At 31.2% G+C, this 12,425-nt stretch overlaps 1 protein-coding gene across 2 annotated transcripts in view; it reads right to left on the bottom strand.

Annotated features, from left to right (window-relative positions):
* The window catches only part of MS3_00006706 (uncharacterized protein), a 74,645-nt gene that overhangs the window by 31,302 nt on the left and 30,918 nt on the right, over positions 1-12,425 (bottom strand). For both annotated transcript variants that reach the window (XM_051214925.1, XM_051214924.1), the window contains 3 exons: positions 10,840-11,572; positions 7,502-7,603; positions 4,585-4,748 (listed from right to left, as the gene is read on the bottom strand). In XM_051214925.1, coding sequence (XP_051068109.1) covers positions 4,585-4,748; positions 7,502-7,603; positions 10,840-11,572 — 999 coding nt within the window. The remainder of the gene's footprint in view (positions 1-4,584; positions 4,749-7,501; positions 7,604-10,839; positions 11,573-12,425) is intronic.

The raw sequence follows: 12,425 nt of genomic DNA, 5'->3' as shown, positions 1-12,425 counted from the left end.
TGACGTACTAATGATTTCATTAGTACACTTAAGAAACAGTCTGACAGGAAATTTTAAGTGGTATCATATACAAGAACTAACGAATTGAGGAAAATTAGAAAAAATAGTGATCAAAATGTCACAATTTCATCCGTAGGTTATAAATCATTTCCACTAATATTTAGTCATGTAACGGTACTCCAGGTTAAAAAATAAGATCAGTTGAAAGATACAAAAAAGATTCTTAACTTCTAAAAACGTTTTCTGATTTACTAATATACGAGGTTGTTGAGATTGTCAAATATTTAGTTTCAATTGTGAAATAATATTCGTTAGATAACTACTGAAAACATGGAAGTATTAGTTCGTCTTAAGATCGAAGTCATTATCAGCGTCCATCTAAAATCGCACTGAGGGAAAAACCAAGGACTACCATACAGAGCTACGATGAACTGTCCCCAGGATACTGAGATGTTATGTAATATTCTGGGGATATATCCTTTACTTCGCATAATGAAAGTTCGTGGTTCGACCTCTGGGGTTGCAGCGTATGTATTCTACCGAGGATTTCGATACCAGAACAGTACTCCGATGTTTTCTACGATTGTTTGACTAAAATCAGTCAATGATATAAAACTATAAACTTTTTGACACATATTTATAGTTCTCTGTATTGCACACTACGTATCATTAAAATAAAAACCTTATCTTTAGACTCTCATCAGTTCTTGTGGGGTGATATCTGACGAAATATTGGCACGAATACAGAAAGCCTGGTTGGCATTTACCAACTTGCGTCACTTGTGGCATAGGCGAGATCTCCACACTCTAACCAGAGGTCATGTATGCTTCACATCAGTCCGCTCTGTCCTAGTTTATGGCTGTGAGAGCCTACGAAATAGAAAATATACGTAGGCTCAAGGTATTTGATCAGGGGTATCTTCCAAGCATTGCTCGTGTTCTGTGAAACGACCAAGTGAGTATTATTTAAGTTAAGCATACAGTACGTGACCAATGGGCCAAGTCGGCTGATCAAGTAATAAGTATTCATCGGTCGAGGTGACTAAGATATGCGTTACGAACACCTAACCACTACCTACCTCAATCAGTGAGGCTTGCCAATGTAGAAATATATTTAAAGAAAGCTAGGGGGGCCTTAGCAAAACGTCTCATCAGCCAATGAAGCCATTGATTGTTGGTTTAAGCCATGTCGGTAGATGCAGACTGCTCTTTTAGGGTCCATGTCATAACTGGAGTCAATGGTTGGAGATGTTGGGTGAACTGGCTCAGAATCATTCGAAGTGACACAGATCCATTCACTTTTCTTCTTTCTCTCGCGCTTTAGTTCCAGCTTTTCTTCATACATACCTTTACACTCTATCTTTTTAAACGATATCCTCAAGGCATAGTCCTTCGTTTTATCATCACTACTACATAATTTCGATCAATTTTGTTACTTTACCTTGTCAGGTATGCCAACTACGGTCAACCCACATAAATTCCAGGCTTTTTGTTGATATCTGTCTGTCTAGTTGGTACATTAGATTATGAGCCACAATATTTAATTTCAGTAGATAAGAATTAATCAGTTCATGATTTAACATGGCTTTTCTACTGAATAGAAGTTAATTGAACTGATTAACGTATTATAAAATATGCAGTGTATAAAATGAAATATGCAATTTTTATTCTGTTTTTAGATTAAGTTATCAGTAAATGACATTTGGAAAAAATTTGAAAAGTTTAGTATTTTGAACTGTCAGATATCTAGCTATAGACTAAAATGTTTAAAATGGCATTAAAGTTTTGGGTCTACATAATCACATGCATTTAACAATCTTTGTTAATAAGTGAATATTGCATGTAGACAAGTAAATTGACTTGTAACATGAAAATAAATCACTCATTTTGATTTGTTAACAAACATTTCTAAAAACAATTTAGCACAAAACAAAATGGCGTGAAATCCATCATGAAGAGAATATGTAAACCGTAAGATTTATCTGCATATAATTATTCGGTTTATGAAATAGTTATGGAGAAAGGAAGAGATAATAATTACTAATGTCCTGTTTCGACTAAATATACAAATATACCATCTGTGTTTACTGGGGAGGACTCAAAAGTTCGATGATCATTTTCATCGTAAATTGAAATCTGTGAAAAACTAACGAAAAAAGGTAACAGTTTGCTACTTCTTTTTGTTTGGAAATCTTCAAAAGTGTACTCTTATGACTCTCCATAGGATAGTTCCCAGAACCTACACGCCTCGAAACGAGCATGATACGCTTAGAAAACAAAGTCGAATCCAGTAGTCTACATTTAAAATTCTGAATAAATCATCTGTAAGTATTTCACTCCTAACTTGATTGACTCAATTACTCACAGCTTTTTACTTGAACTTTACGTAGCTCATCTCAAAGCACCAGTGAGTATGGTGTTATTAATTGCTTTATTGTGCAAACAAATTTTGATCCGTCAAACTTTTATACATATTTATTTTTAATCATGTTATATGATTTAAAAAATGTATTGTAAACTTATTGAGCTTCTGGACTTTTTAAGCTCTTTAGTAGAACGTAGACTTAAGTTTTTGTATAATTGGAATCGTTCGTTAACTTTACAGTAACCTTTTTCAACATTAAATATGTGGACACATTAATATAGAACTGTGGTATACGCTACTTATATCTGTCGACATAAGTAGGAAGCGAAAAACCTGTCAGCAGAAGGCTAACAAGATCGAGCTCAATAGAATAGAAGGAAAAATAGGAAGGAATCGTGAACTGAAATAAACATACAGAACGTGACTGAAAAGTGATAGAAATCCAAAAATGAAGCATTCAGTGTATGGTTCTCATATTTTTCGTACTTTTGGATTTACATACAGTCGGTTATCTTCACCTATGTTGTTCCCTGCAAAACCACCTGATGAAAAAGCATTAAGATCATACTATTTTAACTGAAAATACTTCTGATATGATAAGTTCAAAACATAAGTCAATATAAAAAATACCAGCACCTAAATAAACATTTGCGTAAACATACCAAAACGCTAATTCACTCAATTTATCGCCACAACTTTCTGACGTTCCCAATAGTTATTATTCAACAAAATGAAATAGGTAAGTTGATATTAATCGACTAAACAGTGTAAAAACATCATTCCGGTCCCACAGGAAATGGAATCATATTTTTTCATATGAATTTTCGTTAAAGATGAATTACGAACTGTAATACTATATACAGAGATAGTTAAGTGTCGTGAATCATTGCTCAAGTAAAAAAATCGATAAACCACAATTTTGTAGATATCACGTAGCACATTAAAAAAACCAAGTTCTATTTTTATGAATCAGCAATTACATGTCATTATCTTATAATAGTTACTAAATAAAGAACATTTTCTTAGATATCAATAAAAGTACAGCATTCCAACTCGAGTATAAAATTGATATAAGCCATTGTGATTTATAAAACTAAGTTTGTTTATAGCAAATTATAAGCGGCTCGTTGGTTTTCTATGAATATTATATATATATATATATATATATATATATATATATATATATATATATATATATCAGATATACCTCATTTTTTATTTAGAATAATGTGAGGATTTTATCACTGTCGAATTTTGTCACCTTAAAAACAGTAAATTCCGAAATTTTAAACAGTTTTTGACTTCCTGTTATAGATTGATTTTCAGAATTCTGTTTAAATTTGTACTACCATACTGGATCTTAATTCTATTTACAGGTATTACTAAATACAGCCTTGATAAGGCTATAAAGAGTATCAAGTAATAACTATTATTGTTAAAATAATTGTAAAAAAGGCTACACCCCAATCAAAGCGGATCGACACGGTTTTGTAAAAGAAATCATCAAGTGTAAGTACCGAGATTTAATCACAATTGATATTTAGTAAATAAATAGTGACCCGATGAATAACAATCAACCGGTTAAAATAATGAGTGATACGTCCGAGCCGCAACAGGAACACTAAAAGTGGGAAGCCGAAACTTTCAGTTGGCGAGTCATAAATGGAGTGAAATATTTGTCAAAAACTCCACTGTTAACTAACATCCAATACCTTTAATCGTAAATATAATGGTTGATATATATTTCATCTCTGAATTATCTATTTTTTATTCTCATGTGATAAACTCTCTAGTATCGTTAAAATAAATACTGGTCTGTTTGTAAGCACAGTTTTAAAAACGAATATTTTATTTAAACAAATTTACTTGATAAAACCCCATTAAAAAGAATGCAATGTAGTGTGTGATTTAGCTTTAAACAGAATAGACAATAATTCCTTGATGGTATTTTAAGATTTCAAATTCATGAATGTTGTTTTACAAAAAAACATGATTGACTTTATAAACTAACATTTCACCGAATTTTTATACAACCAGACAGTAATGCAACTCGTGTTGATGACAATGTGAGCATATATGAAATGAATAGTCTATTGTTAAAAAAAGAAAAATATTTATCGGCCTATAACTATGAAAGTAGATTACGAATAAATAAAATTGGATTTTCCCTTTAAACAAATACATAAAATAATAATAATAATATATTATTGATACTTTACCTAGCTGGTTTCAATATTCGTTGTAAATTCTCCTCTAATTTACATAAAACTGCAACATTCAATGGTATATGCAAACGTTTAATCAATGTATTAAAATCGAACGTTGAATCAAGTACCATATATGCACCATGTAAACCACTTGCATCAATTCCGTGCACAAAATCCTATTTAGAAAGTGATATAAATAATAATAATAATAATAATAATGTAAATAATTAATTGGTTTATGAATATTTCATTACAAATAATGCAAACAATATGCTGTTTATTTACTTATTAAGTTCACATTTATATACTCTGTTCTAAAGAAAGAAAAAATTATAATGAATTTTACGGCAAAGAGACACACTCAATAAGCATAATCAAACTTTACGTACAGACTATATTCAAGCAATCATTAAAAAATCCTTTACCTCAATGTGGACTTATTTATTCAGTCTTCAGAAAAGTTAATAACTAAAAATCAAACATACCTAAATTCGAGATGGTGGAGATTTGTAGTTCATGTGGATGATTTTGATGGAGTTTTGTCCTCTGAGAGTTCGAACGCTTCACTTCTATCTAAAGTTTGTGCTGATGATGTCATCCAGAAGAACGATGAAAGCTCCACGATCAAACCATCCAGCTCAGAGAACAAAACTCCATCAAAATAACTAAATTCAAACTATTTCACCTTAGCTGAAGTGCTTTTAAACTATCTACAATTTAATTATAATTATTTTCACGTTAAAATGATTATTGTTAATAAATTGTATATTTTATTAATTTTTTTTGACAGTATTATATTACAATTACGTGGATGTAATTTTTTCCTCGGAAATCCGAACAAAAATTCCTGATGTTAACCAAAATACCAACAAGAAAACTTATGAAGTTTATCTCATTAATAATTTAGTTAAAAGTAACTTTAAACAATTTATTATTTCGCCTTTCTTATTATTTAACGTTAAAAGCGTAATGTATAATTTCTTGATATAAATTTATACCTTAAAGTAATATGTCCTAATCATGCCTAATTGCGACGTAATAATAAAATCATTGATTATGGATTTTTAAAGTTCTGTTTAATATATGATATTAATTTTAACACAAAATAATACCAAACATTATAGTTTACAAGCTGAGATGACGATAGTTAACAATGGTATCCAGGACGCGAGTTTCATCATATTTGGGTCCATCATCTCAGCTTATAATGCTTGTGAATTAAGGCAATAGAGAAGTAATCCGCACAGGATGCATATAAAAGACTGGTCAGTTACAGTTCTAAACATGAATGGGAAGGTTCAAGCAACCAATACATTACTGTTTACATTTTTCCAAGGCTTGTAAGTGAAATTATTCAGTCTTTATTGGTACGTGTGCACCCTAAGAGGACTTTTTAGATATTACATTTTAGTCACAGGTATTTTCGGTACATTTAAGATGCAGCCAACATTAGAATAAATAATGCGCATTTTATCCAATTCGGGGCTTGTCAGCTGGATGTCTATGTCAAAAGTGAAGATACAGAACAAGGTCAGCCTAGTACCTGATGAAAACTAACAAAACACTTGTCAAGTGATAATGATCGATAACTGTTTTGAATTATCCATGGGTTTGCGAGTAAATGAGTAACGATTTGTAAGGTATAGGAGTAAGGGTACGCTGTAGACATGTATCTAAACGATATTTTCAAGATTATCAACTTTTATCTATTCAAATTTTTGATAAACGTCTAACAAATTGAAAGTTTTCCGTTAATCTACACAAATATCATATCACTCTCCGGAAACTGAACAGTCATTTCATGTTAGACCTTCTACAAAATACTCTCTTCTAACCATTGCTTGAACATCCCAAAACTTTCACGGTGTTTCATTTCCCAAATGATAAATATTGTTTCACTACCAATACACGCCGATGCATGAACGAAAAACAGATGAGGAAGTCGTTAAGTGTGCTAACTGCCATACTTAATCTGTTAACTTCATCAATCATGGTAGGCTGATGACCGATATTTGATACAAATTTATAAGAAGAAACAATTTTCAAGCGTAAAAACAAATTAAGATTTATTGCAGATTTGCGATAATGTAGTGGCTAAAACAGCAGAATGTGTAAGTCCAGACTTTTTAGAAAGCTGCATTCCAAAAAGATATACCCTAAAATTGGTACCATCAGAAAAGTAAAAAAATATGACGTTTTCAAAAGTTATGTTTTACACTAACAAAAATCTGAATAAAATCTGCATATAATGAAGTGCTAAGTAGGTTATTGATTGGTAATTAGAGATTGATTATTAGTGATCAATTTTGTAAGGTTTGTATTCGAAATTAGACAAAGTCTGATGTTATAAACTGTTCAGTCAGGTTTAGGATTTGATTGTAAATAACAAGATCACGTGCGCTATAACAAACTATTGAGTTTTTGTCAATCTCAGGTTTCCTACATCATAGGAGGAAATTCCTTGAATTAATTGAAAAGAAAACATGATTATTAGTGACCTATTTATCCCCAAAACGTGACCAAATTATTCAAGGAGCAGTTATGTGAAGCAGGTCATATATGGTAACTTTATGGGTAATTGTTGGTAATCATGCAGTTATCCATGGTAATCTGTAAGATAAAGTGAAACTTTAATGTTTGTTAAAAAATATGTTCAATTTTTCTTCAGAACGTTTTATTCCTCTTTCAATCTATATATGTTAAGTATCAAAAGTATTGTTGTTCAAAACCGTCTGCATAATATTTTTTCCCTAAAGTAAGAAATAATTTGGATGTGATTACCTTAGATGTCAGTAACAGATAATATTAAAGAATATAACTTCAAAAAATCACCGAAATAGTCCTCAGTCTAGTCCTCATAATGAGATTCAACCACACCGACAATTTGGTATACTTTAAAAAATATTAATTAAAAGAAAATAAAACTTACACTTAAACCTAAATCAGATAACCACTTAACAATATGATCATTTGTCCAATACAAAAGATCTAATTCGGAAAGATCAGATTTAGCACGAATTTGTTCTATCAACTGAATAATTAATGAAGTAAAAAAGAAGTCTTTTAAATATATTGTTAAAAATATGCCAATAAATGAAAAGGATAGATCTATTCACTGATATGTTGCTACAAATATTTTTATTATCTATATATTAAATAACTGGTTTACGCTTTTTTTACGCAAGCCTTCATTTTCCTCCCTAACTATTGTTGATATATCTTTTACCGTTCATAAATTGCAGCTAATTAATTTTGTACATGTTTGATTTCGTATAATATATATCGTAGTTTTGCATGGATTGAGATTTGTTTGTGATGTGTTACGATCTTATGTTCGACGAATACAGTAATTTAAGTTTTCGAGCCATAATAATACAAAACAAATCGGCGAACCATTCTTGTGTTTGAACTGAACTGGTTAAAAACAAGGGAATTCACACTCGATAATCAATATTGGTATATATCGTGGCTGCATTACGGGCATTAGTATTATGATAATTGGTAGACTCATCGGTAAAGGATATAATTAGAGTGAAGATAAGCAATTTATAGTAAAGTTATAACAAACATGATGTGCAAGCTTTGATTAAATATGAATTTCGCTTCACAGCACTGTTTTACTAGTTTCGGAAATTTTTTTCGGAAACATGGTACAAACAACAGGCTACGATTAGCGAATAACATATATCATAAGTTTTCGTCGCGTCAACCTCCAGTTAACAAAAAAAGCTTTTCGAAGGTAGGCCTAATCATAAGCTGAAGTCTGGTGGAAAATCACTCAAATCTGGAGAGTACTGGGTACCTATTTCATCTTAGTTTCGGGCTTTTTAGTGGCACTTATCTAAGTCGTTTGGAACCTAAACTTTAAAGTCTCACTTAACAAGCCATTTAATTATTAAGTTATCATAACGTAAAATACACAAATATAGGCGTTTCGATGAAGATGGTGATTTCATCAGTAAACAATATTCAAAGCATTTATTGTTATACTTCAAAGCTAGATAGTTGACTTTCCCGAAAATTTTACAAATGTTCAAACTAAAGTGGATATAAGTATATTATCACTAGATAAGTAAATTTAAATTAAAAATAATCTCTATACAAGCAAGACAAATTAGTACCTGCATTGCTGATAAATTTCAAACACATTATCTTTTTATGATAATATCGAAATAAACGGAATATTACTACTGATATACTTTCTTTTATTATTTTTTTAATTTTATCTTTTTCTTCAGTTTAAAATTTGTATTCATTACTCTGTGATTTACTATTTTCTTTTATACAGTCTTCAAATCAATATAACATATTAGTAACTATCTAATTTGTTTTCTACTGTCATTTTAATTAGAAAGCATATATATGTTGTTCCCATGCCATAGATTATGAAACAGGAAATAAAATTATTCTTTCTAAGACATTGCATTTATAGATTGATGCTGATGATATTATTCATAAGTTTTATATTTAAAAAAAAACATGAATTATTATCGATTTTAATTGACATTCACTACTAAAAACGAATTATTTCTATATATTAAATAGCCAATCAAAAGCGTATGTTCTCAATGGAATTATAAGGAATGGTCTACTAAATATTGATTTTGGATATGAGTTATCTTGTATCATGTTTAATTTAATTCATTTTCTTTATGTTTTTCTTTTGAAAGATTTAGTTAATGTAGTTGATTTAGATTTGGTTTTGTTATCACGACGTTCAGATTCCTTAAATACTTCCGATTTGGCTAAGTTTTACTTACTTAAGAACATGTCGTACAACTTATTATGACTCACATCTAACTTTATCGTTATAAAAAGAATATCAGTAGGGGTTTTGTGGAGATTGTACTAATTTCAACAGTTGAGATCATGAGTCAATTGAAGCTAGACCACCATGGAAAACCTGGAAGCACTGGACGGCAGTTTCGTCTCATTGTGAGACTCCTCAGCAGTTCGCATCCACGACCTCGCCCCCTGCGAGATTCGAACCCAGGACCTACTGGTTTCGCGCGCGAGCACTTAACCACTAGACCACTGAGCTGGCCGGCATCCAACAGTGTTAATGTCTAACTTCAACCAATCCACAAAATTGAGTGACACATCCACCATTGTCATCAGTGAGTTACTACCTCACAAATGACCCGGTTGAACTCCTCTGGTCACTGCTTCTCACTAGAACTCCAGGATATATCTCTTGAAGACTGTAACTATTGAGCATATGTCAATTAGTATCAGTAGGGGTTTCGTGGAGATTGTAGTAATTTCAATAAATAGAATAGACAGATATACCATTATTTCATTTACTTACTAGATACAATACCCTTTATCAATTACTTTTCTAATGAAGCTGGACAAGAAATGTTGTGACATTCACCGACTGTTGTGTTGAGCCTTTCTATTAATCTTTGCTTTATATAGGTACGTTTTTGCATTTGACTATACAACAAGACTAACATAAATAAAAGTCATTCTACAATTATTTAGTCTTGTGTCACTTCACAACATCGCATATACATTTCACAGGCATAAGAGAGAGAAAGTAAATCGGATGATAGAGTTCAGAAGTTCAGTTGATTAAGATCTTTGGGAAAAGATTGATTCTTCCTTTAATTTAACCTTTAAGTTTACACAGGTCATACCATAAAACTCCGAGTCCAAAATGTTAACCTTTCTGTAGATTATAGCTTAGTTCAAACGTACATATATTGTATTTCGTTACTCAAACAAACACTCTGTAAACTTAAGTTGCCACTTACAATAATAATGTGTTACATAAGCTCACTGTTTTTGGCATTGAAACTTCATTTGGATTTTGATTGTGCAAAAACACCTTCCTAGTGTATTGTTTGTGATTTGTAGATTTTTATTTATCCTATATAGCTTCTACTCCCCTTCCTAATAATTAAAATCTCTCAAATTATGCAGAAGTTAATGATGGAGGAGAAATTCACATTTAACAGTAGTTAACTATCAATAAGTTAGTCAGCTATCTCTAATCCAATAACTTCACCATTTGGGTTTTGAAATGAATTAATGATCATTTTTAGTAACAATTTCTAGGTAAACAGTATTTTGAATATGTACATATTAACATTTGACTTTTGAATAATTTAGACAAGAAAAAACTAAAATAGCTAAAAAGACTGGGTGAAAAAAATGAATAGATTGAATTTGTTACTTTCAAAACAAACATAAATCATATTGAATTAAGAACTGGAAATTTATTTGTTTTATTACAGGTATAACTCTGGAAATCTGAATACTCACCTCTATATTAAAATTATGATGATACAATAATTCAATAGCAGTACGTAAACTTTCAGCCTCTTTTTTGCCAAGTAAATATCTAGAATCTACAGATAAATCTGCACCACTACTCGACGACGATGATGATGATGTATGCGATAGACCTAATAAAATATGTAACATTTCTTTACGTCCAGCAACTTGCCAATTACGTTCCATATATTCATTACCATTATCATACTTATTACTGCTATTATTATGACTGCAGGAATCTTGAACAGCGTTCGTTATACTGCTTGTAGAAGATACAGACGAAATACTTTTAACACTTGAATGATTGCTAATATTATCATTATTATTACTACTACCATTAATTTCATTAGTTTTCAAATTGATAAGATCCTGTTGTGAATAATTCGAAAGAGGAATATCATCATTGGGATTAGAAATTATTATATCATAGCAATTATCGTTATCATAATTATGATTATCTTTACTTTTTCGTCTATTTTTATGCTGGATAGAATATTTTGAACGTTTGTAGGTAATTAAACTAGACAACATTCGACCATCCACACGTCTTATTGAAAATATAGGAATTAGTTGTACAAGACCTAAATGATGTTTTAACCAAATATCACAAATCCATTGATAGCTTATATGGCTTGGTCCTGGATGCCGTGATATACCAGGCGGTCCATGTATTCGTAAATCTTCGAGAGCTGTAAAAAATTTTTTTCTTAATCCTTCATCACTAAGTAGATAGTAAAAATAAAAATAAAAAATAATGCGAAAAGTTACCACTTTGTAAAACGTATTGTATTATATATAAAAACATGGAGAAAAATTTCACTAAACATAAATTTAAAGAGAATTTTGAACAAAGCTACTTAGGATTACATATTTTGTCTATAGACTGTTTTTGTTAGAATTATGAGAGAAACCTGGTTAATGAATAATATTCATACTTATTAACTAACACATGTTACCCCTCATGGGGAGCATAGGTCGCTCACCAGAATCCTCTATTGAACTCTGTCACTGACAAACCTTTCCAGTTCTTTCCAGTCGTTATTCATCGTTTTCATATCTGCTTCCAGTTCCTGACGTAGTGTGTTCTTTGGCCTTCCTCTTTCTCATTTCCCTTCAGGATTACAAGTTAGAGCTTGACTCGTGATGCAGTTTGATGATTTGAGTAATGTATGTCCTATCCATTTCCATCAACCTATCCTAATTTCCTCTTCAGTTGGAAGCTGGTTTGTTCTCTCCCACAGAAGGCTGTTGATGATGGTATCTGGCTAATTGATGTTGAGTATCTTGCGTAGACAGCTATTTATAAATACTTTTACCTTCTTGATGATGGTTGTTGTAGTTCTACAAGTTTCAGCTCCGTATAGTACGAATGTCTTGACGTTCGTACTGAAAATTCTGATTTTGATGTTGGTTGACAGTTGTTTTGAGTCCCATATGTTCTTCAGTTGTAGATATGCTGTTCGTGCTTTACCGATAAGCGCCTTCACATCCGCATCAGATCCATCGTGTTCATCAATGATGCTGCTCAGATATGTAAACTTCTAGTTTAGTCTATTTTATCTAATTAGTTTCTA

The sequence above is a fragment of the Schistosoma haematobium genome, chromosome 2, assembly GCF_000699445.3.
Source record: "Schistosoma haematobium chromosome 2, whole genome shotgun sequence".
Lineage (NCBI taxonomy): Eukaryota > Metazoa > Platyhelminthes > Trematoda > Strigeidida > Schistosomatidae > Schistosoma > Schistosoma haematobium.
The sequence above is the reverse complement of the archived record's forward strand: the minus strand, read 5'-3'. Positions and strand labels throughout refer to the sequence as shown.